The sequence below is a fragment of the Salvelinus fontinalis genome, chromosome 12, assembly GCF_029448725.1.
Source record: "Salvelinus fontinalis isolate EN_2023a chromosome 12, ASM2944872v1, whole genome shotgun sequence".
NCBI classification, from domain to species: Eukaryota; Metazoa; Chordata; class Actinopteri; order Salmoniformes; family Salmonidae; genus Salvelinus; species Salvelinus fontinalis.
In genome coordinates this window covers 37,310,548-37,336,381 of record NC_074676.1, presented here as the reverse complement: position 1 = coordinate 37,336,381, position 25,834 = coordinate 37,310,548, and the positions used below count along the sequence as shown (strand labels likewise).

At 44.5% G+C, this 25,834-nt stretch overlaps 1 protein-coding gene across 5 annotated transcripts; it reads left to right on the top strand.

Moving 5' to 3' along the window:
- Positions 1 to 25,834, top strand: LOC129867309 (BOS complex subunit ncln). Of its 5 annotated transcripts, none has more exons than XM_055940629.1 (15): positions 1 to 280; positions 923 to 1,113; positions 1,438 to 1,582; positions 3,083 to 3,177; positions 9,440 to 9,520; positions 14,581 to 14,684; positions 19,496 to 19,584; positions 19,833 to 19,972; positions 20,133 to 20,311; positions 22,854 to 22,941; positions 23,098 to 23,136; positions 23,400 to 23,560; positions 23,886 to 23,939; positions 24,069 to 24,147; positions 24,345 to 25,834. In XM_055940629.1, exons 1-15 carry the CDS (start codon positions 106 to 108, stop codon positions 24,405 to 24,407), a joined length of 1,683 nt encoding a protein of 560 aa, XP_055796604.1. In that variant the 5' UTR covers positions 1 to 105; the 3' UTR covers positions 24,408 to 25,834. The 5 variants fall into 5 exon arrangements, with proteins under 5 accessions (XP_055796604.1, XP_055796603.1, XP_055796602.1 ...); XM_055940628.1 differs by having other exon boundaries at positions 23,397 to 23,560; XM_055940627.1 differs by having other exon boundaries at positions 20,133 to 20,359.

The following is a 25,834-nucleotide window of genomic DNA, read 5'->3' as shown; positions in this document are numbered from 1 at the left end:
GTTGTGTTGGTTGTTGCTGCTGCGCTTTGTGCATAGACTAGAATCGTTCCAGAAACTGCACAGATTACAATTGTCTCTTGTTTAGACCTCAATACTAAGGTCAAGATGTTTGAGGAGGCTAGTGAGGTGTTCGATAACATGTTTAAGTCCTCTTTCCCCTTGACTTTCATTGTGTTTATCCCTGCGGTGCTGATTCTCGTCTCACCCCTTCCAACCGAAGCGGCACATGAATTCACCGTGTACCGCATGCAGCAGTATGACCTGCAGGGACAACCGTACGGTAAGCGTTTAAATTAGCTAGCTAACTATGTATGTTGTGCAAGTATTAAATTGTAATGCTGTTCTGTGGTTTGCGATCCTGATATAAGGCATATATTTCGTCAAGTAAACGCTGTCTGTCACTGCAAAATTCTAGCTAGCCAACGTTAGCGTGCTAGCCAGGGACTGTTAGCTATCTAAAAAGCTTGCTATGACGGCTGTTAGCTAGCTAAGTTAGCTGTCAACCCAGGTCCTCCTTCATTCATGCGGCAGAGCTCTCTCTCATTCCTCCTATTCATATGTATATACACTGGACTAGTTAGTGTTATGGTTGTTATTCACTGGCAATACCACGTTATCTTAGCTAATCTTTACTACCAATCGTTACCATTTCAATGATAAGTTGTCCTAAAAGCTAACGCGAGCAGCTACAAACCCTCAGAGCCCTAGGGAGTGCCCCTCACCACAACCATAAACACGCGACACCCATCAGGTTATAACCATGTCGTATTTAGTTCAAACCATAGAATTCAAATACGATGTGTTGTGTGATAGCTAACGTTAGTAGACTATAGCATTGCATCAATCATGTCAGCTAGCTAGTCACTGAACGGTGTTTCCATTTATCTCTCCCGACTGATCTGATCCCACTTGTGATTCCCAGGTACCAGGAATGCCATATTGAACACAGAGGCCCGCACAGTGGAGGCGGAGGTGCTAAGCCGGCGCTGTGTCATCATGCGGCTCGTGGACTTCTCATATGAGAGATATCAGAAAGCCCTGCGCCAGTCCGCTGGGGCTGTGGTCATAATTCTCCCCAAGAATATGTCCACCATGCCACAGGACATAGTACAGGTAATAAGCATTATAATGTCTTATGAGTGGGTTTATAACTGTACAGCAAACAACCCTGGAAGTCAAATCAAGAGACAAGGCCCTGTGTTTCCAGAGCTGTTTGTGTCCATGTAAGGTATGTTTATGTTACACTTAGAGAAAGCGGCGGTCACAACACTCCCTCCTTATCAGTTGTGACCCACTCAAAGAAAAACTTGATAAACCAGACTTGCTGGAGTGAAGTAGGCGAAAGATGAAAATATTATGCTGTTTCACGTTCACATTCTGATGGTGTAATAGTCTTGTGAATGATAACCAGTCATTCAGTATTCCTCCACATTGTAGCAGTTCATGGAGCTGGAGCCAGAGATGCTGGCCACAGAGACCATCGTTCCAGTGTACTTTGCACTGGAGGATGATGAGCTGCTCTCCATCTACACACAGACCCTCACCACCTCCTCCTCCCAGGGGTCCTCCTCTGCAGCCGAAGGTACAGGAGATTTTTTATTTAAATTGTGTAAAGCAGGGTTATTCAACTTGAAGCCCACGGGCCAGATCCGGCCCATTTGTCAATTTAGAATGTCCCTTTGATAAATTCTGAACATTAAAAAAAAGAAAAGAATTGTTTCAAAAATCCGATATTTAGTGCCAAAAGGAGCCCTCATTCAATATTCTCCAATGGGAGAATCTGTTTTCCTGTAGTCCCGCCCAATAAATATCATCCAACATACCAGTTACAGCCAATCAGAGCTGCTAAGAGGGGTACAGAGTGTTTCTGCCCACCTATCGGCTCTTTCACCGCAGATGACATCACTACCCTGCCTGATACAGCAGAGCGTGCTTTGCGGTGAGTTAAAAAAATACCATGGACTCGCTTCTGGCTATCATAAACTTTATCCGATCGATATACATGGCTTGTTTCGTAGGCTGCTGAGCATCATCTACCACAGGGGTGTCAAACTCATTCCACGGAGGGCCTAGTGTCTGCAGGCTTTTGGTTTTTCCTTTCAATAAAGCGCTAGACAACCAGGTGTGGGGAGTTCCTAACTAATTAGTGATGTTAATTCATCAATCAAGTACAAGGGAGGAGCGAAAACCCGCAGACACTCGGCCCCCCGTGGAATGAGTTTGACACCTGTGATCTACCACAATGATTTTCGGTGGCTAAGCAAGGGTAATAATGCTCTCTTGAGAGAGAGCAGCCTATGTGAGCATAGGGAGGAAATAGTTGCGTTTCGCCACAATTGCCACCACAAGAAAGCCAACACGTATCTAGTGAAAATGCTTGATAAGGAGTTTGAATCAGATGTTTGTTTTTCAATCAATTGAATGAACTTAATTTGGGACTACAGGGGATGGATAAAGCAGTTGTTGACATGATTAAAAAATATTTTCTAAATAAATTTATTTTCTCCTCTGATTTGAGCCCAAACTAAACGCTCCATTAGCCTACATTGTGCAACTATATTCAATAATCATCAGTACAGATCACCCCCACAAGTTTTTAGATAAACTGAAATCTAACAGAGGTAGTGCAGTTTGTTATAGGGACCCGTTCTCTACTCATGCTGGGGGAGCGAGAGACTTCTCTGCAAAAACTAGTGAAGTGAGATATACCATGTGTAAATGAAAACAAAAGATGAGGCTATGTAAAACGGACAGAAAAGTAAAAATGTATGTTATGCAGGTCAACTGTTAAGTACAAATATGTTCCATTATAAAATAAATAATTTTGCTAATCTTAAACCACTTAACATATACTTTTAGCGACATTTCATTTTAATAAAATGGCTTCATAGGATTATTATTGTGTTTGCATTGTTTTTTATACCTGTTTTAGGAAGAGTAATCCCATGTAGAAAATGTATTTTTCACATCTGGCACCCATAAGAATATAGTTTAATAGCCCTGGTGTAAACCATGATAAATATAATTATTTCTAGTGAATTTCTTTTTAGCACTCTAATGCATTTTCCTCATGTCTTTTCAGTGCTGATACACACAGCCACGGCCAATGGCTTTCAGATGGTGACGAGTGGGGCTCAGAGCAAGGCAGTGAGTGACTGGGCCATCACCAGTCTAGAGGTGAGAATCCTTATGGTTAAACTACTGTTCTGTAGCTGTTTAATGATTATGTAGCATTGTGACATTTAATCCAAGTTTCTGTTAATTGGTGACATTTTAAAATATAGACGGGTTAAATTAAATAAAATTGTATTTGTCTCATGCTTCGTAAACAACAGGTGTAGAATAACAGTGAAATGCTTACTTACGGGTCAATACAGAATGAATTGTATACATCTCTTAAAATAGTGACACAAGGAATAAATACACAGTGAATAACAATAACGAGTAAAAATAGCATGGCTTATATACAGGGAGTACCAGTACTGAGTCTGTGCAGGGGTACGAGGTAATTGAGGTAGCTATGTACTTATAGGTAGGGGTAAAGTGACTAGGCTACAGGATAGATAATAGACAGTAGCAGCAGCGTATGTGGTGAGTGTGAAAGTTTGTGTGGAGTCAGTATGCATGTGTGGGTGTGTTATGTGTGTGTGGGTAGAGTCCAGTGTGTGCATATTCAATCCAGGAGAGTTAGTGCAAAAAAAGGCTAAATGCAGGTAGTCCGGTTAGCCATTTGATTAGCTATTTAGCAGTCTTATGGCTTGGGGATAGAACCTGTTCAGGGTCCTGTTGGTTCTAGACTTGGTCCACTGGTACCACTTGCTGTGCGGTAGCAGAGAGAACAGTCTATGGTTTGGGTGGCTGGAGGCTTTGACATTTTTTGGGGGCCTTCCTCTAACACTGCTTGGAATAGAGATCCTGGAATGCAGGGCGCTGTACTCATCACCCTCTGTAGCGCCTTGCAGTCGGGTGCCTTGCAGTTGCTGTACCAAGCGGTGATTTTGCTGTAGGAATTTTTGAGGATCTGAGGCCCCATGCCACATCTTTTTAGCCTCCAGAGGGGGAAGAGACGTTGTCGTGCAATCTTCACAACTGTGTGGGTGTGTGTGGACCATGTTAATGCCTTAGTGATGTGGACACCGTGGAACTCGAAGCTCTCGACCCGTTCAACTACAGCCTCATCGGTGTCAATGGGGGCGTTCTCGCCCCCTCCGTTTCCTGTAGTCCACGATCAGCTTTGTTTTACTGACGTTGAGGGAGAGATTGTTGTCTTGGCACCGCACTGCCAGGTCTCTGACCTCCTCCCTATAAGGCTCAAATCAAATTGTATTTGTCACATACACATGGTTAGCAGATGTTAATGCGAGTGTAGCGAAATTCTTGTGCTTCTAGTTCCAACGAGTATTCTAACCTAACAATTCCATATCTGCTACCTTATACACACAAGTGTAAAGGGATAAAGAATATGTACATAAACATATATGAATGAGTGATGGTACAGAACGGCATAGGCAAGATGAGGTAGATGGTATCGAGTACAGTATATACATATGAGATGAGTAATGTAGGGTATGTAAACATAAAAGTGCATAGTTTAAAGTGGCTAGTGATACATGTATTACATAAAGATGGCAAGATGCAGTAGATGATATAGAGTACAGTATATACATATACATTATATTAAGTGGCATTGTTTAAAGTGGCTAGTGATACATTTTGATCAATTTCCATCAATTTCCATTATTAAAGTGAGCTGGAGTTGAGTCAGTATGTTGGCAGCAGCCACTCAATGTTAGTGGTGGCTGTTTAACAGTCTGATGGCCTTGAGATAGAAGCTGTTTTTCAGTCTCTTGGTCCCTGCTTTGATGCACCTGTACTGACCTCACCTTCTGGATGATAGCGGGGTGAACAGGCAGTGGCTCGGGTGGTTGTTGTCCTTGATAATCTTTATGGCCTTCCTGTGACATCGGGTGGTGTAGGTGTCCTGGAGGGAAGGTAGTTTGCCCCCAGGCTGCCTTGTCGTCGGTGATCAGTCCTACCATCGTCAACAAACTTGATAACTGTGTTGGAGATGTGCGAGGCCACACAGTCGTGGGTGATCAGGGAGTACAGGAGTGTGGAGTGCAATAGAGATTGCGTCATCTGTGGATCTTTTGGATGCAAATTGGAGTGGGTCCAGGGTGCCTGGGATGATGGTTTCAGCTCGACTGAGGTTCTTGATACCATGTCTTGTTATGAGGTGTTTTGAATGTCACGTCTATGCTAATATGGCAACAATGACCAGACTTTCAAAGCATTTCATGGCTATAGATGTGAGTTCTACGGGGCAATAGTCATTTAGGCAGGTTACCTTGGCATTACTGGGGGCAATGACTATGGTGGTCTGCTTGAAACAAGTTGGTATTACAGACCGGGTTAGGGATAGGTTGAAAAATGTCAGTAAAGACACTTTCCAGCTTGTCAGCACATGCTCTGAGTATGTGTCCTGGATTAGTGTCAATGCACTTATTAATGAAGCCGGTGACTGATGTGGTGATCTCTTCAGTGTTATTGGATGAATCCCGAAACAAATTCCAGTTTGTGCTAGCGAAACAGTCCTGTAGCTTAGCATCTGCTTTATCAAACCACTTCCTGTTTGAGTTTTTGTTTGTAACCAGGGGGATAAAGTTTTGGTCTGATTTGCCTTGTATGCGTTTCTGTGTGTAGAGTAAAGGAGATCTAGAGTTTTGTCGCCTCTAGTTTTTTCAGTTTGAGCATTAAAATCACAAACCATGAGAAACGCTGGCTCTGGATGTGCATTTTTGTTGTTAGCTCATTGCCCTATACAGTTTGTTGTAAGTCAGTCTTAGTGCCAGCATCGGTTAGTGGTGGTAAATAGACAGCTACGAAAAATATAGATTAAAAACTGTAGAGCATACTATTTACCAAGAGTTATCATAGGTTAACTGACAAATTCACCAAAATGATGCGCACGCTTCAAAAGGGCAGAAGGCTGTGTGTTGTTGTGATTCTAGATGGCCAGATAGCTAGCAACAATGACAAACTGCCATGTGGTGAATCTTAAGTGCACGTTTCAGCTTGTTTGATCTTGTTCTTAATACCATGTCTTGTTTTGACTGTCACGTCTATGCTAATTTGGCAAAAATTGACTAACTGTAACAATGGATTTGAGAGACAAGTGCTTATTGTGCAACTTTATATATATGTTTTCTTTTTCTTTGCTTTATATATGTTTTTATATGTTTTCAATAAACATTGGCAAATAAATAGTGTACATGTTATCAACAATCTAAGCCAACCCCATCTGTTTTGCCACATACTTGCTCAAGCATCCAGTTTTGTTGCTAAACAACCAACCTGTCTATTAGGCCACCAGTAGACCAGTACTCTAATTAGCACACTGCCTCACACTTTGGGTGTAAAGGTATTAATAAGCAGCTAACTTGTTCGTTTTCTTAACCTTAAGTAATTCTCGACTCTATAGTACATTCGGAAAGTATTCAGACCCCTTGACTTTTTCCTAATTTTGTTACGTTACAGCCTTATTCTAAAATGTATACAATTTCCTCATCTACATTATGACAAAGCAAAAACAGTTTTTTAGAAACTTTTGCAAATGTATTAAAAATAAAGAACATATCACATTTACATAAGTATTCAGGCCCTTTACTAAGTACTGTTAGGTTCTTATTTTTCAGAGTAAATAACTCACGGACACTAGAGAAGCTTAACCAAGTTTAGTTCTCCCTAAAGGGTCGACACGGCTGTATTCAGACCAAAACATGTTCCTGTTCCTGGAAGCACTTCGGACACTCCTCCTTTTCTCCAATCCTTACATCTTATGGTTCCACAGGAAGAGCATGACTGGATACTAAACCCTTATTACTCAGGGGATCTGACTTATTACTTTCAGGGGATCTGACCTGACCTCAACCCCTCTTTCGCCTAATCCACAGATGTCCTCCCGTATCACATATCACACTCACGTGACGCCCAGCACATTTCACAGCCACTCTGTCTTTCTACAGAGAAGCATTAACTTCTGACATAAAACCCAGTCTCTCTCACTCCTTTATATACTGCTTCGGATCTATCATGTCTTTAGTATCTCAATGGTCAAGGTTTACCCTAAATCCAACAGTACTTTGTTGAAGCACTTTTGGCAGCGATTAGTCTCAAGTCTTCTTGGGTATGACGCAACAAGCTTGGCACACCTGTATTTGGGGAGTTTCTCCCATTCTTCTCAGCAGGTCCTCTCAGCTCTCGGGTTGGATGGGGAGCGTCGTTGCACAGCTTTTTTTAGGTCTCTCCAGAGAGATTCGATCGGGTTCAAGTCCGGACTCTGGCTGAGCCACTCAAGGACATTCAGAGACTTGTCCCGAAGCCACTCCTGCTTTGTCCTGGCTGTGTGCTTAGGGTCATTGTCCTGTTGGAAGGTGAACCTTCGCCCCAGTCTGAGGTCCTGAGCACTCTGGAGCAGGTTTTCATCAAAGATCTCTGTACTTTGCTCTGTTCATCTTTCCCTCGATCCTGACTAGTCTCCCAGTTCCTGCTACTGAAAAACATCCCCACAGCATGATGCTGCCACCACCATGCTTCACCGTAGGGATGGTGCCAGGTTTCTTCCAGACGTGACACTTGGCATTCAGGCCAAAGAGTTCAATCTTGGTTTCATCAGACCAGAGAATATTGTTTCTCATGGTCTGAGAGTCCTTTAGGTGCATTTTGGCAAACTCCAAGCAGGCTGTCATGTGCCTTTTACTGAGGAGTGGGTTCCGTCTGGCCACTCTACCATAAAGGCCTGATTGGTGGAGTGCTGGAGAGATGGTTGTCCTTTTGGAAGGTTCTCCCATCTCCACAGGAACTCTGGAGCTCTGTCAGAGTGACCATCGGTTTCTTGGTCACCTCCCTGACCAAGACCCTTCTCCCCCCGATTGCTCAGTTTGGCCGGACGGCCATCTAGAAAGAATCTTGGTGGTTCCAAACTTCTTCCATTTAGGAATGATGGAGGCCACTGTGTTCTTGGGGACCTTCAATGCTGCAGAAATGTTTTGGTACCCTTCCCCAGATCTGTGCCTCGACACAATCCTGTCTCGGAGCTCTACGGACATTTCCTTCGACCTCACGGCTTGGTTTTTGCTCTGACATGCATTGTCAACTGTGGGACCTTATATAGACAAGTGTGTGCCTTTCCAAATCATATCAAATCAATTGAATTAACCACAGGTGGACTCCAATCAAGTAGTAGAAACATCTCAAGGAAGATCAATGGAAACAGGATGCACCTGAGCTCAATTTCGGGTCTCATAGCAGAGTCTGAATACTTATATAAATTAGGTATTTTTGTTTTTAATACATTGCAAACATAAAAAAAAAAAAATCTGTATTCACTTTGACAATATTGGGTATTGTGTGTAGATTAGATTTTTTGAAAACATTTATTTAATAAATTTTAGAATAAGGCTGTAACATAACAACATGTGGAAAAGGGGAAGGGGTCTGAATACTTTCCGAATGCACTGTATGATATTCTAGATAGAAAGTGTTTGCGTGTGCATGTGTGTTTTGAATTAAGCTAGGTGTCAAACCCAGGGGAATAATGGGCTTAGCCATGCAGTAGGGGATCAGGAGACTCCTGACTCTGAGATGGATCAATTGTTCAGCTTTACATAATGCACACCAGGGTTGGGCTCAATTCTAAATTAAGACAGTCCATTCAGGAAGTAAACTAAAATTGCAATTCAATAAAAAATTACATTTTATTTTTCATGTCTTCTCAATAAACTGAAAAGTAGAAGAAATTTATTTGAAAAGTTTTTATATTTCTGAATGTTAAATTCAAATCACTTCCTGAAAGCGTTACATTCAAATTGAGCCCAACCTTAATGCATACGGCCACTACCAGTCAATGGCCTTGTTTCACATACAGTACCAGTCAAAAGTTTGGACACTTACTCATTCAAAGGTTTTTCTTTATTTGTTATATTTTCTACATTGTAGAAACAATGAAACTATGAAATAACACATGGTATCATGTACTATGCCAAGAGTGTGCAAAGCTGTCGTCAATGCAAAGGGTGGCTATGTTGAAGAAATCTAAAATATATTTTGGTTACTACATGATTCCGTGTGTTATTTCATAGTTTAGATGTCTTCACTATTATTCTACAATGTACAAATATAGGAAAATCCCTTGAATGAGTAGGTTTGTCCAAACTTCCGACTGGCACTGTATAATGGTTTTTAGTTGAAGTCATTGTGAGAGGCCTCCCGTGCCTGACTTCATTGATATGTCTTAAGTTTCGACATACCCTTAGGTACATTCTTTACTTTCATACAAGATGACAGCGAATGTTTTGAGATGTTTTAGAACTGATGTATAAAATGTAAATCCTAATACAATATACTGTTGTCTAATCATTGTAGCCCCATCCTCTCCTAGGGGCGACTGGCTGGAACTGGAGGAGAGGACCTGCCCACCATTGTCCTGGTGGCTCACTATGACTCTTTTGGTGTGGCTCCGGTACGCCCAGCTCTCCCTTCATGCACCTCAATATACACTTTATTACAGTGCCTTCGTAAAGTATTCATACACCTGGACTTATTCCAAATTTTGTTAGCCTGAATTCAAAATGGATTTATCTTATTTTCTTCTCACCTATCTATACACAATTTTGCCTGTGCTTAGCTCCATTCCGTTTCTTTTTTATCCTGGAAAACTTCTCTGTCCTTAACGATTACAAGCATACCCATAACATGATACAGCCACCGCTATGCTTGAAAATATGGAGAGTGGTATTCACTAATTTGTTGTATTGGATTTGCCCCAAACAACACTTTGTATTCAGCACAAAAGCCTTCTTTTTTTTTTTTTGCAGTAATACTTTAATGCCTTGTTTCAAACAGGATGCATGTTTTTGATTTCTTTTGTTCTGTACAGGCTTCCTTCTTTTCATTAGGTTAGTATTGTGGAGTAACTACAATATTGTTGATCCATCCTCAGTTTTCTCCTATAACAGCCATTAAACTCTGTAACTGTTTTAAAGTCACCATTGGCCTCAAGGTTGGCCATTGGCTATAAGATGGCGCCGAAAAGGATGACTGACGTTTTACATGCTCCTAACCTACTGTTGCGTTGTTTGTAACTTATTTTTTTGAATCTTATTTTGTACATAATGTTGCTGCTACTGTCTCTTATGACCGAAAATAACTTCTGGACATCAGAACAGCGATTACTCACCACGAACTGGAAGAAGCTTTTTTCTTTAACGAGTCCGACGAGAAGGATATACTGCTTTCCCGGGAACAGGCCCAAATCCCCGTCATTTGCGTGAAGAAAAGACAGGAAAAGGGGGCGCAGGTCGGGCTCCCTTCTGAAAATCCTTAGACGAGTGAGTAAACTCCCACTGCCATCCGTTCTACTGGCTAACATGCAATCATTGGAAAATAAAATTGATGACCTACGATTATCCTACCAACGGGACATTAAAAACTGTAATATCTTATATTTCACTGAGTCGTGGCTGAAGGACGACACGGATAATATAGAGCTGGCGGGATTTTTCATGCACCGGCAGAACAGAGAAGCTACGTCTGGTAAGACTAGGGGTGGTGGTGTGTGTCTATTTGTCAATAACAGCTGGTGCGCAATGTCTAATACTAAAGAAGTTTCAAGGTATTGCTCACCTGAGGTAGAGTACCTTATAATAAGTTGTCGACCACACTATCTACCAAGAGAGTTCTCATCTTTATTATTCGAGGATGTCTATTTACCACCACAGACCGATGCTGGCACTTAGACCGCACTCAACCAACTCTATAAGGCCATAAGCAAACAAGATAATGCTCATCCAGAAATGGCACTCCTAGTGGCCGGGGACTTTAATGCAGGCAAACTTAAATCAGTTTTACCAAATTTTTACCAGCATGTCACATGTGCAACCAGAGGGGAAAAAACTCTAGACCACCTTTACTCCACACAAAGAGATGCATACAAAGCTCTCCCCCACCCTCCATTTGGCAAATCTGACCATAGTTATATCCTCCTGATTCCTGCAAAAACTAAAGCAGGAAGTACCAGTGACTTGCTCAATACGGAAGTGGTCAGATGACGCAGATGCTACGCTACAGGACTGTTTTGCTAGCACAGACTGGAATATATTCCGTGATTCATCCAATGGCATTGAGGAGTATACCACCTCAGTCATCGGCTTCATCAATAAGTGCATTGACGATGTCGTCCCCACAGTGACTGTACGTACATATCCCAACCAGAAGCCATGGATTACAGGCAACATCCGCATCGAGCTAAAGGAGTGGGTTTAGAGTTTCAAGTTCCTTGGTGTCCACATCACCAACGAACTATCATGGTCCAAACGCACAAAGACAGTCATGAAGAGGGCACAACAAAACCTTTTCTCCCTCAGGAGACATGGGTCACATGGGCATGGGTCGCCAGATCCTCAAAAAGTTCTACAACTGCACCATCGAGAGCATCTTGATCGGTTGCATCACCACCTGGTATGGCAATTGCTCAGAATCTGACGCTACAGAGGATAATGCGTACGGCCCAGTACATCACTGGGGGCAAGCTTCCTGCCATCCAGGACCTCAGAGGAAAGCCCATAAAATTGTCCGACTCAAGTCATAGACTGTTCTCTCTGCTACCGCATGGCAAGCGGTACCGTAGCGCCAAGTCTAGGACCAAAAGGCTCCTTAACAGCTTCTACCACAAGCCATAAGACTGCTGAACAATTAATCAAATGGCCACCGGACTATTTACATTGACACCCCCCCTCGCTCCACCTCTATTTGTTTTGTACACTGTTGCCACTCGCTGTTTAATATCTATGCATAGTCACTTCACCCCTACCTACATGTACAAATTACCTCAACAAACCGTTACCCCCGCACACTGACTCAGTACCGGTACCCCCTATATATAGCCTCGTTATTTTGATACTTTTTATAATTTTTTACTTCAGTTTATTTGGTAAATATTTTCTTAACTCTTCTTGAACTGCACTGTTGGTTAAGGGCTTGTAAGTAAGCATTTCACGGTAAGGTCTACACTTGTTGTATTCTGCGCATGTGACCAAAGTTTGATTTGAAGGTGAAATCCCTGAGCGGTTCCCTTCCTCTTCGGCAACTGAGTTAGGAAGGACACCTGTACCTATGTTACTGGGTTTATTGATACACACTCCAAATTTTAAGAACTTCACCATGCTCAAAGGGATATTCAATGTCTGCTTTGTTTTTTTTATCCATCAACCAATAGGTGACCACCTTTGCAAGGCATTTGAAAACTTCCTTAGTCGTGGTGGTTAAATCTGTGTTTGAAATTCGTTTCTCGACTGAGGGACCTTAGAATTATCTGTATGTGTGGGGTACAGAGGTACAGTTGAAGTCGGAAGTTTACATACACTTAGGTTGGAGTCATTAAAACTCGTTTTTCAACCACTCCACAAATTTCTTGTTAACAAACTATAGTTTTGGCAAGTCTGTTGGGACATCTACTTCGCATGACACAAGTAATTTTTCCAACAATTGTTTACAGACTAGATTATTTCACTTATAATTCACTGTATCACAATTCCAGTGGGTCAGAAGTTTACATACACAAAGTTGACTGTGCCTTTAAACAGCTTGGGAAATTCCATAAAATGATGGCATGACTTTAGAAGCTTCTGATAGGCTAATTGACATCATTTGAGTCAATTGGAGGTGTACCTGTGGATGTATTTCAAGGCCTACCTTCAAACTCAGTGCCTCTTTGCTTGACATCATGGTGAAATCAGCCAAGACCTCAGAAAAAAATTGTACTGAAGGTACCACGTTCATCTGTACAAACAATAGTACGCAAGTATAAACACCATGGGACCACGCAGCCGTTTGCAACTGGACATGGGGACAATGATTGTACTTTTTGGCGAAATGTCCTCTGGTCTGATGAAACAAAAATAGAACTGTTTGGCTATAATGACCATCGTTATGTTTGGAGGAAAAAGGGGGAGGCTTGCAAGCCAAAGAACATCATCCCAACCGTGAAGGAGGGGGGTGGCAGCATCATGTTGTGGGGGTGCTTTGCTGCAGGAGGGACTGGTACACTTTACCAAATAGGTGGCATCATAAGGAAGGAAAATTATGTGCATATATTGACGCAACATCTCAAGACATCAGTCAAGAAGTTACAGCTTGGTCGCAAATGGGTCTTCCAAATGGACAATGACCCCAAGCATACTTCCAAAGTTGTGGCAAAATGGCTTAAGGACAACAAAGTCCAAGTATTGGAGTGGCCATCACAAAGCCCTGACCTCAAACCTATAGAAAATGTGTGGGCAGAACTGAAAAAGCTTGCAAAGAGGCCTACAACCCTGACTGTTACACCAGCTCTGTCAGGAGGAATGGGCTAAAATTCACCCAACTTATTGTGGGAAGCTTGTGGAAGGCTACATGAAAAGTTTGACCTAAGTTAAAGAATTTAAAGGCAATGCTACCAAATACTAATTGAGTGTATGTAAACTTCTGACCCACTGGGAATGTGATGAAAGAAATAAAAGCTGGAATCAATCATTCTCTCTACTATTATTCTGACATATCACATTCTTAAAATAAAGTGGTGATCCTAACTGACCTAAGACAGGGAATCTTTACTAGGTTTAAATGTCAGGAATTGTGAAAAACTCAGTTTAAATGTATTTGGCTAATGTGTATGTAAACTTCCGACTTCAACTGAAAGTAATCCAAAAATTATGTTCAACACTGTTATTGCACACACTGAGTCCATGCAACTTATTATGTGACTTGCTAAGCAATTTTTTTCCCTCAATTTATTTAGCCTTGCCATAGCAAAGGGGTTGAATACTTATTGACTCAAGACATCTCTGCTTTTCATTTTTAATGAATTTAACATTTCTTAAAACATAATTCCACTTTGATATTATGGGGTATTGTGTGTAGGCCAGTGACAAAACATCTATATGTAGTCCATTTCAAATTCAGGCTATAACATAACAAAATATGGAAAACGTCAAGGGGTGCTTCTGAAGGCACTGTATTTATTGATTGATTGATTTACATAGCGGCATTGTGGTGTTAGCAGTTGATTTTACTCTTCAATAACTCAAGCCCCAAAGCAAATCGGGAGAAAAATTGTTTTATTCAAAGAGGACAGATCATAGATGTTATGCTGAGAGGTAGATGTTCATTCTCCCCTGTCCTCAGTGATTCTTTCCACAGAACAAAGGGACAGGATGTAGTTTTATAACCCAACCCTAGCCGAGTGGTTGACCAATTAGAATTCCTTGCAATTAAACTGGGTCAATAGTCAAATAACAAGTATCCTATTTCAGGCTCAATGTATAGACAAATTCCTCATGTCTCTGACCCATTGCTCATTAATTCCCTATTACGGAAAAAACACTATTTCCGTTGATCGTTAGTACTCTATTGACTTTTAGTCCTCTTGACCTTTTAGTCTTCTGCATTGTGTATTAATCTTAAAATATTCTTATAGTAATCCACTAGAAGTGAAGATGCTAAGTAAATGTGTTCTCTGTATGATTGTGGTGTTGTCCTGTCCAGTGGCTGTCCTATGGAGCAGACTCTAACGGCAGTGGGGTGTCTATGCTGCTGGAGTTAGCCAGGCTCTTCTCCAGACTCTACACCTACAAGAGGACACACGCTGGGTGAGCAACACACATCCCCAGCCACTCTGAGAAATCACGCTTCTTACAAGGTTATAACCATCCACACCTTTCCTTCCGGCATCTAGGCACCCACAGCCGAGGAAAATGTGTAAAACGTACAAATGTAAGAATAAACCTCTTACAATATTCAGAAGATGGAGACCTTGTGTTTAAAACGCTTTTCAGTAGTACTTGTAATAATAAAGTAGAACGGATGTGGTTCTTAAAAGGTATTTGTCGATTTCTAGAAGAAGTGTACTCTAAACACCCAGGAGTGAGAGCTGTTTGAGATGAGGAACCAGATCTCCAGATGGCGCTGGAAGAGATGGCTGCCATTTTTACAGGCTCCTAACCAATTGTGCTATTGTCTGTGTGTTTTCGCGTTTTTTGTAACTTATTTTGTACATAATGTTTCTGCCATTGTCTCTTATGACTGAAAAGAGCTTCTGGATATCAGGACAGCGATTACTCACCTCGTACTGGACGAAGATTTTTTCTTTAATGAGTCGGACGTGAAGGATTTACTTCAGACACCCGACAAGGCCCAAATCCCCGTCATTCGCATGAAGAAGAGACGGAGATATCGGGGACGTAGGTCGGGGTGCCTTGTAAGGATCCACCGGCGAGTGAGTAATCCGCCTCTACCTTCAGTCCTATTAGCCAACGTGCATTCATTGGATAATAAAATGGATGAGCTCCGATCAAGACTATCCTACCAACTGGACATTCAACTGTAATATCTTATGTTTCACTGAGTCGAGGCTGACAGCTGACTGGGTTTTCGGTGCATCGGCAAGATAAAACTGCTGCCTCCGGTAAGACAAGGGGTGGTGGTCTGTTTCTATTTGTAAATAACAGCTGGTGCATGAAATCTAATATTAAGGAAGTCTTGACGTTTTGCTCAACTGAGGTAGCGTATCTCATGATAAACTGTAGACCACATATTTACCAAGAGTTTTCATCTGTATTTCTCGTAGCTGTCTATTTACCACCACAAACACGATGCTGGCACTAAGACCGCACTCAAAGAGCTGTATAAGGCCATAAGCAAATAAGAAAATGCTCATCGAGAAGCGGCGCTCCTAGTAGCCGGGGACTTTAATGCAGGGAAACTTAAATCCGTTTTACCTCATTTCTATCAGCATGTTACATGTGCAAACAGAGGGGGGGGGAAACTCTAGACCACCTTTAATCCACACATAGACTCGTACAAAGCTCGCCCTCCATTTGGCAAATCTGGCCATAACTCTATCCTCCTGATTCCTGCTTACAAGCAAAAACTAAAGCAGGAAGTACAAGTGACTTGCTCAATATGGAAGTGGTCAGATGACACAGATGCTAAGCTGCAGGACTGTTTTGCTAGCACAGACTGGAAGATGTTCAGGGATTCTTCCGATGGCATTGAGGAGTACACCACATCAGTCACTGGCTTCATCAATAAGTGCATCAATGACATCCCCACAGTGTGACCGTACGTGCATACCCCAACCAGAAGCCATGGGTTACAGGCAACATCCACACTGAGCTAAAAAGGTAGAGCTGCCGCTTTCAAGGAGCGGGACTCTAACCCGGACGCTTATAAGAAATCACGCAATGCCCTTCGATGAACCATCAAACAGGCAAAGCGTCAATACAGGATTAAGATTGAATACTGCTACACCGGCTCGGATGCTCGTCGGATGTGGCAGGGCTTGCAAACTATTACGGACTACAAAGGGAAACACAGCCGCGAGCTGCCCAGTGACACGAGCGTACCAGACGGACTAATATACTTCTATGCTCGCTTCGAGACAACCAACACTGAAGCATGTATGAGAGTATCAGCTGTTCCAGATGACTGTGTGATCACGCTCTACGTAGCTGACGTGAGTAAGACCTTTAAATAGGTCAACATTCACAAGGCCGAAGGGGCAGACGGATTACCAGGACGTGTACTCCGAGCATGCGCTGACCAACTGGCAAGTGTCTTCACTGGCATGTTTAAACTGTCCCTGACCGGGTCTGTAATACCAACATGTTTCAAGCAGACCACCATAGTCCCTGTGCCAAAGAACACCAAGGCAACCAGGCTAAATGACTACCGATCCGTAGCACTCACGTGTGTAGCAATGAAGTGCTTTGAAAGGCTGGTCATGGATCACATCAACACCATTATCCCAGAAACCCTAGACCCACTCCAATTTGCATACCGTCCCAACAGGACCACAGATGATGCGATCTCTATTGCACTCCATACTGCTCTTTCCCAAATGGAAAAAAGGAACACCTACAGTTGAAGTCGGAAGTTTACATACACTTAGGTTGGAGTCATTAAAACTAGTTTTTCAACCACTTCACAAATGTGTGAACAAACTATTGTTTTGGCAAATCGGTTAAGACATCTACTTTGTGCATGGCACAAGTAATTGTTCCAACAATTGTTTACAGACAGATTATTTCATTTATAATTCGCTGTATCACAATTCCAGTGGGTCAGAAGTTTACATACACTAAGTTGACTGTGCCTTTTAAACAGCTTGGGAAATTCCAGAAAATTATGTCATGGCTTTAGAAGCTTCTGATAGGCTAATTGACATCATTTGTGTGAATTGGAGGTGTACCTGTAGATGTATTTCAAGGCCTACCTTCAAACTCAGTGGCAGCATCATGTTGTGGGGGTGCTTTGCTGCAGGAGGGACTGGTGCACTTCACAAAATAGATGTCATCATGAGGAAGGACAATTATGTGGATATATTGAAGAAACATCTCAAGACATCAGTCAGGAAGTTAAAGCTTGGTTGCAAATGGGTCTTCCAAATGGACAATGACCCCAAGCATACTTCCAAAGTTGTGGCAAAATGGCTTAAGGACAACAAAGTCAAGGTATTGAAGGGGCCATCAGAAAGCCCTGACCTCAATCTTATAGAAAAATTGTGGGCAGAACTGAAAAAGTGTGTGCGAGCAAAGAGGCCTACAAACCTGACTCAGTTTTACACTAGCTTTGTCAGGATGAATGGGCCAAAATTCACAACTTATTGTGGTAAGCTTGTGGAAGGCCAGCCGTAAGGTTTGACCCAAGTTAAACAATTTAAAGGCAATGCTACCAAATACTAATTGAGTGTATGTAAACTTCTGACCCACTGGGAATGTGATGAAATAAATAAATGCTGAAATAAATCATTCTACTATTATTCTGACATTTCACATTCTTAAAATATAGTGGTGATCCTAACTGACCTAAGACGGGGAATCTTTACTAGGATTAAATGTCAGGAATTGTGAAAAACTTAGTTTAAATGTATTTGGCTAAGGTGTATGTAAACTTCCGACTTCAACTGTATGTGAGAATGCTGCTCATTGACTACAGCTCAGCGTTCAACACCATAGTGTCCACGACGCTCATCACTAAGCTAAGGACCCTGGGACTAAACACCTCTCTGCAACTGGATCCTGAACTTCCTGACGGGCCGCCCCCAGGTGGTAAGGGTAGGCAACAACACGTCTGCCACGCTGATCCTCAACACTGGGGACCCTGAGGGGTGTGTACTTAGTCCCCTCCTGTACACCCTGTTCACCCACGACTGCATGGCCAAGCACGACTCCAATACCATCATTAAGTTTGCCGAAGACACAACAGTGGTATGCCTGATGAGACAGCCTATAAGGAGAAGGTCAGAGCCCTTGCAGTGTGGTGCCAGGATAACAACCTCTCCCTCAACGTGATCAAGACAAAGGAGATGATTGTGAACTACAGGAAAAGGAGGACCGAGCACGCCCCCATTCTCATTGACTAGGCTGTAGTAAAGCAGGTTGAGAGCTTCAAGTTCCTCGGTGTTCACATCACCAAAAAACGATAAAAAAATTGTCAGACTCCAGTCACCCAAATCATAGACTGTTCTCTATCTCACGGCAAGCGGTACCAAAGCGCCAAGTCTAGGACCAAAAGGCTCCTTAACAGCTTCTACCCCCAAGCCATAAGACTGCTGAACAATTAATCAAATGGCCACCTGGACTATTTACATTGTCTCCCCCCACCCCCATTTTTATGCTGCTGCTACTCTTTGTTTATTATCTATGCATAGTCACGTCTACCTACATGTACATATTACCTAATTTACCTCGACTAACCTGTGCCCTCGGCACATTGACTCTGTACCGGTACCCCCTGTATATAGCCTCGCTACTGTTATTTTGTTGTTCTTTAATTCTTTTTCTATTTTCTTTTTTATCTATTTCTTTTTTACTTCAGTTTATTTTGGTAAATACTTTACTTAACAATTATTTTTCTAAGCTCCATTATTGGTTAAGGGCGTGTAAGTAAGCATTTCACTGTAAGGTCACATGTGACAAATACAATTTGATTTGAAATGAATGTAAATCTGTGGGCAGATTTGGGCAGAACTCTGGTATCAACTTATTCTCCATACAGACAGAATCAGACGGAATCAATCAAAATGCTAACCAGCAACCACCGCTAACTTTGAATAAGGGCTGTTTGCATATCACTAGTAAAAAGGAACGAGAGAGCAAGAAGCCCCACCCTACCATAGAGCGGGTAGGGGGAAAGGGTGCAGTCGTCAGGAAGCAAAAGTACAGGACAGGTAAAGCAAGGTAAAGACAAGTCAGCTGCGTGTTGCAGATTTCATGACCTCTGAATTCAGAAACACTATTGCAACTGACTAGCCTTTTCTCCTCTGATATTCTATGTTTGGAATTCCCAACATGTAGCTACCAGACTGTACAAGTCTGTTGATCTAATGGAGGCCAGTGAACATCCACATTGATAAGAATGTACTCTCCTGTCATTTCTAACACACCTGCTGTCTTCTTAGATACAACCTCCTGTTTTTTGTCTCTGGAGGAGGGAAGTTTAACTACCAAGGCACCAAGCGCTGGCTGGAGGACAACCTGGATCATACAGGTACACTAAGCTCAGAAGGCTGTAGACTCAGTTACTGGACAGGTATTATGATTGCCACAGTGGGACACTGTAGAGAACACCTGTAGAGTACACACTGCAAATGAATGGGAATGAAACGTGATACCGGCAACATTGTGAAATTGTGGTCCTGCATGCAAAACAATGGGCGTACATGAGTCATGGAAATTCATATTGCAGTTTAAACAGTTTCTCTTTTCCTCTATCCTTTCTTCCCTCTCTCTCTGCAGACTCCAGTCTGCTTCAGGACAATGTGGCATTTGTGCTGTGTCTGGACACCCTGGGGAACGGGGACAGTCTGCACCTCCATGTGTCCAAACCCCCTAAAGAAGGCACCACCCAGTACGCCCTGCTCAAAGAGCTGGAGACTGTAAGGACCACAGTTTTTTAGTATTGAAGTTCATATGATACACACCACTGATACAAACTAACATGTATTGACCACATATAACACATTACACTGAAAGATCCCTACTGTTCTCATTAGGTCAAGTTCTCCTGACCTCTAATCTCCTCTGTGTTCTTCCCAGGTGATATCCAGCCAGTACCCAGAGGTCAAGTTCTCCATGGTGCACAAGAAGATCAACCTAGCAGACGACACGCTGGCGTGGGAGCACGAGCGCTTCGGGATCCGCCGGTTGCCGGCCTTCACCCTGTCCCACCTCAACAGCCACCGTGAGGCGCAGCGCTCCAGCATCATGGACGTGCGGTCAGTGTCCCCCTCTTCTCGCCACGGAGTGGGAGAGCCCCCTGCTGGGTGGGTTTATTACTGCAGTCCGACCAAGCATCCATCCAACCAACCGCCCGTCGCCCGCAACTGTCTAGCTACACCCCCCCCATTCTGCCCTGCCGATCCCAAACCACACCACAAGCCCCAACCCCTGCCTAGGCCCAGCTAACCTAACACACCTTATTCAAATAATAATCAACTGCTCAATAGGATCAATTGAATCAGGTGTGTAAGTGCTGGGCTAGAACAAAAGCCTGCACACTTTTGCCTGCACACATTGCTGCCCTCCAGGACCGTATTGCCCACACCCCTGCCTTTGGGACCGTAGATGTGGGACTTGTAGAGATCTGATTTCACAGCAAGGTGGAGCTATTACCATGTTGCTTCAATCTGATGAAGGGCTGTTTCTGGCTGGTCTCTGAGATGCTTAACTGACACGAATACTGTAGTAGTTTGACTGTTAGCGGTTCCTCCAGGAGGATGGAACATAGCTTGTCAGTCTGGAATAGAAAAGGTTAAGAAACACTGGGCTACTGGGTTGATTTTGGATTGGACACCTTCATCCTGCTGTAGGGCACCGTCTGTCCTCCCAACCTCATCACTGTCACCTCCCCTCCTCCCAGCCCAGTGGACTGTCACCTCCCCTCCTCCCAGCCCAGTGGACTGTCAGCTCCCCTCCTCCCAGCCCAGTGGACTGTCTGCTCCCCTCCTCCCAGCCCAGTGGACTGTCACCTCCCCTCCTCCCAGCCCAGTGGACTGTCTGCTCCCCTCCTCCCAGCCCAGTGGACTGTCTGCTCCCCTCCTCCCAGCCCAGTGGACTGTCTGCTCCCCTCCTCCCAGCCCAGTGGACTGTCTGCTCCCCTCCTCCCAGCCCAGTGGACTGTCTGCTCCCCTCCTCCCAGCCCAGTGGACTGTCACCTCCCCTCCTCCCAGCCCAGTGGACTGTCACCTCCCCTCCTCCCAGCCCAGTGGACTGTCACCTCCCCTCCTCCCAGCCCAGTGGACTGTCACCTCCCCTCCTCCCAGCCCAGTGGACTGTCACCTCCCGCCCAGTGGACTGTCACCTCCCGCCCAGTGGACTGTCACCTCCCGCCCAGTGGACTGTCACCTCCCGCCCAGTGGACTGTCACCTCCCGCCCAGTGGACTGTCACCTCCCGCCCAGTGGACTGTCACCTCCCGCCCAGTGGACTGTCACCTCCCGCCCAGTGGACTGTCACCTCCCGCCCAGTGGACTGTCACCTCCCGCCCAGTGGACTGTCACCTCCCGCCCAGTGGACTGTCACCTCCCGCCCAGTGGACTGTCACCTCCCGCCCAGTGGACTGTCACCTCCCGCCCAGTGGACTGTCACCTCCCGCCCAGTGGACTGTCACCTCCCGCCCAGTGGACTGTCACCTCCCAGCCCAGTGGACTGTCACCTCCCAGCCCAGTGGACTGTCACCTCCCAGCCCAGTGGACTGTCACCTCCCAGCCCAGTGGACTGTCACCTCCCAGCCCAGTGGACTGTCACCTCCCAGCCCAGTGGACTGTCACCTCCCAGCCCAGTGGACTGTCACCTCCCAGCCCAGTGGACTGTCACCTCCCAGCCCAGTGGACTGTCACCTCCCAGCCCAGTGGACTGTCACCTCCCAGCCCAGTGGACTGTCACCTCCCAGCCCAGTGGACTGTCACCTCCCCTCCTCCCAGCCCAGTGGACTGTCACCTCCCAGCCCAGTGGACTGTCACCTCCCGCCCAGTGGACTGTCACCTCCCGCCCAGTGGACTGTCACCTCCCGCCCAGTGGACTGTCACCTCCCGCCCAGTGGACTGTCACCTCCCGCCCAGTGGACTGTCACCTCCCGCCCAGTGGACTGTCACCTCCCAGCCCAGTGGACTGTCACCTCCCAGCCCAGTGGACTGTCACCTCCCAGCCCAGTGGACTGTCACCTCCCAGCCCAGTGGACTGTCACCTCCCAGCCCAGTGGACTGTCACCTCCCAGCCCAGTGGACTGTCACCTCCCAGCCCAGTGGACTGTCACCTCCCAGCCCAGTGGACTGTCACCTCCCAGCCCAGTGGACTGTCACCTCCCAGCCCAGTGGACTGTCACCTCCCAGCCCAGTGGACTGTCACCTCCCAGCCCAGTGGACTGTCACCTCCCAGCCCAGTGGACTGTCACCTCCCAGCCCAGTGGACTGTCACCTCCCAGCCCAGTGGACTGTCACCTCCCAGCCCAGTGGACTGTCACCTCCCAGCCCAGTGGACTGTCACCTCCCCTCCTCCCAGCCCAGTGGACTGTCACCTCCCCTCCTCCCAGCCCAGTGGGCTGTCACCTCCCCTCCTCCCAGCCCAGTGGACTGTCACCTCCCCTCCTCCCAGCCCAGTGGACTGTGACCTCCCCTCCTCCCAGCCCAGTGGACTGTCACCTCCCCTCCTCCCAGCCCAGTGGACTGTCTGTTCCCCTTCCATTCTCCTCCATTAGTTTTTTTTCTTAGTTGAGCTGCTCTTGATTGCTGGTTAATTTAACTGTGAATTACTGTTACAGACCTTATGTGGATCTGAGAAAGCTCAGCAGGAACACAAAGCTGATTGCAGAGTCACTGGCGAGAGTAATCTACAACCTCACAGAGAAGGTAAAGATATGTACAATGTGTCGTCACCATAGGACGTTTCATTATTCAAAGCCATATAATGAAAGTCAATATTTTTCATTTTGCTTTTGATATTTAAGTTGACCTTTTTGAACTGTACAGAGGTTTGACTTTTCTCTCTCTCGTGTGTGTGTCCAGGGTGCTCCAGGAGACCTGCAGATCTTCACTGAGCAAATGGTGAGTGGTTGAATGTGACTGTACCCTGCTGTCTCCTCCCTCTCAGGCTGTCTCTGACGTGACCTTTACCAAGCCTCTTTGAAGGCTGCTCTACACACCAGGACTCTTAGGCTAGTGTGTGTTTGTGTGGTTAGTTTTGTCATAGCATGGACCGTTAAAGTCAGGGTCACAATGTGTGTGTCTTAACAAGACAAGTGTGTATCAAGGTGTGTACTATAAGACCACTGATGATGAGTGTGCGACTGTGTGTTTGTGTCCAGCAGGTGCAGGAGGAGCAGCTGTCGTCGGTGGTGGACTGGCTGACAGCCCAGCCGCGGGCTGCCCAGCTGGTGGACAAAGACAGCAGCGTGGTCAGCACCCTGGAGTACCACCTGGGACACTACCTGAAGGACGTCCGCAGGCACTACGTCAAGGCTGACAAGAGGTGACCATTCACTGACCACAGTGCTACTGCTAATACAAGGTGTCGCTGGTCCTCTAGACTGGTCACCGCTAGTGGTTCTGCCGTGTTTGCCTTGTGAGGAATCACAAAGCCACTAAGACCGCTCGTAGTGGTCAAAACTGTGACAGAACCACTCCTTTACTTGTGTTGTAGAAGATGATTTGTATGGATCAAATTGTCTGGGGCGGATGGGATTTTAATGAGAGTTGTACACTTTCTATTTACTGTTGTTTATTGATCCAATGACCTTATGAAAGTTAATGGTTGAAGTTTCAGTGACAGATGTCATCTGTTTTCGCCCTCTCAGAGACCCAGAGTTTGTCTTCTATGATCAGCTCAAACAGACCATGAATGCTTACAGGTAGGTGATAGCTGCCCACTCTATTTAGCCCTCACAGTGCTGGGCTTTAGTGCAATAGAGCGATAGCTTATTGATTTTTCACTTCAAACCTTCAGCTTGCTTTTGTGTCACATTTTGCTTTCCTAACAGGGTGAAACCAGCCATCTTTGACCTGCTTCTGGCGGTCTGCATCGCAGCTTACCTCGGAGTGATATATCTGGCCATTCAGGTATGTATTGATCCAACATTGCCATTCTGAGGGTCACTAATGTTATTTTGATGTATGGTCATTAGTTTATTGACCTAGCCTCACCCCTGTAACTCCTACCCAGGTCATTGCTGTAAATCAGACGACTGCTGTCTTCTCAGCCGGCTTACCTTGTTATTTAGGGGTTAATAATGTTTCTCGCTTTTCTCTCTCTTCAGCACTTTGGAGTTCTCTACAGTGTGGTGCGCAGAATCACAGCACCCAAGACCAAGCAGCATTAAGCCCATCCCCTTACTATCCTCCAGACTCCTCCTCTCCTCACAGCGACGAGCTCTAGCCAATAACAAAACGGGGGCGGACCAAGCAGCTCTTATGATATATTGGGTGGTAAAATGTTTTTATATCGCCTTTTTCCCTCTTTGGAAATGAAACATGTTGAATCATTTCTCTCTGCCAAGTTTAGCCATTTAGTCGGTTCCTTTAGTCTTCCTGTCCCCCTGAAAACAGATGTCAAACGTTACCACCTCGTAAGCCCAGTCCCACATTAACCCCTATTTCCCCCATGATCTGAGATAATTCGATAGGTGTCAGCAATATAGTAATAACGTCACCTGGCTCTCTGATCGGCTAAGTGCGATTTTCACCAGTTTGCTTACACTCAACCAATCCTCTCCGTTCTACACAAATGCATAAGAAGTAGGGAGGGACTAGGGGTTGATGTGGGATTGGGCATTTCTAAATCCACGGCTCACTCAGTGCCCTATAGTGTGTATTTTGCCAAACGTCATCTTCTTGGGCAGCTATGGAGTAGCAGCAGTGAGACTTGGTAATATTTGTTTGGATGTTCAATGTATTTGGTCATCATGACTAGATTTCTTTTAGTTTTTTTCTCTAACCCAAATTAGTTTTCTTATTGTTTAAATTAAATGTTGAATAGTGTGTCGATAACATGATTCATGGCCTTGACTGAACTAATGAAATAAATGTATGAATAAGAATGATAGTTTCCCCCATACTTCCTATTGCCATAAGAGTAAGTACGGTTATAGAATGGAAATGCATCAATTTTGGGTTTCACCCCTTTGAGACACATTTGTTTACTAGTGTTACTATGTGACAGTTTTGATTTTAAAATGTGAAAAAAACGAGGCCCACCACTCACACAAATGTTAATGAGGTGTATGCAGTGTTGGTCTACCAACACGATTCTGCCTCATCTATCTGGACATGTCTATTGCAACATGGTTAGCTCCACATCGATGTGCAAATCCCCCCTTGCTCTGCTTATCAACAACTAAAATGTTAAGAAAGGCAAGACGTGTTGGTAGATCGAATTGGACCTTCGAAGGGAGTCTTATAATGTCAATGTGTTGATCTGTGTCTTTGTCTATCCCTGACAGTCTTTGATGTTGAGATGAGGAGACGGTGCTTGAGTGCTGTATTTGGTATAATTACATACTGCATGCCATGTCACTCCTGCAGTCAGTGAGGGCAAATGGACTGGCGAGATTCACCTATCTACACAATGGAAAAAGCTGTGTGGGACATATCTTTGAATTTGTATTTATTGAAGCAGACTATGCTTAACTGTGCACTGAATTGAACTCTCCCATTTCTGAGACTCTTTGTCCAACCCCTTTGTTTTACCTGATCGACAACTTGATTCTTGCAACAATGACATCAAAAATAAATGAATTTGTTGAAATAA

Excerpts from the sequence above, each read along its gene's own strand:
- LOC129867309 (XM_055940626.1), top strand. The coding sequence starts at position 106 with ATGTTTGAGGAGGCTAGTGAGGTGTTCGATAACATGTTTAAGTCCTCT. Across the intron at positions 19,973-20,132 it reads TGCTCAAAGAGCTGGAGACT|GTGATATCCAGCCAGTACCC; the intron begins GTAAGGACCACA and ends TGTTCTTCCCAG. Across the intron at positions 23,940-24,068 it reads CAGACCATGAATGCTTACAG|GGTGAAACCAGCCATCTTTG; the intron begins GTAGGTGATAGC and ends CTTTCCTAACAG.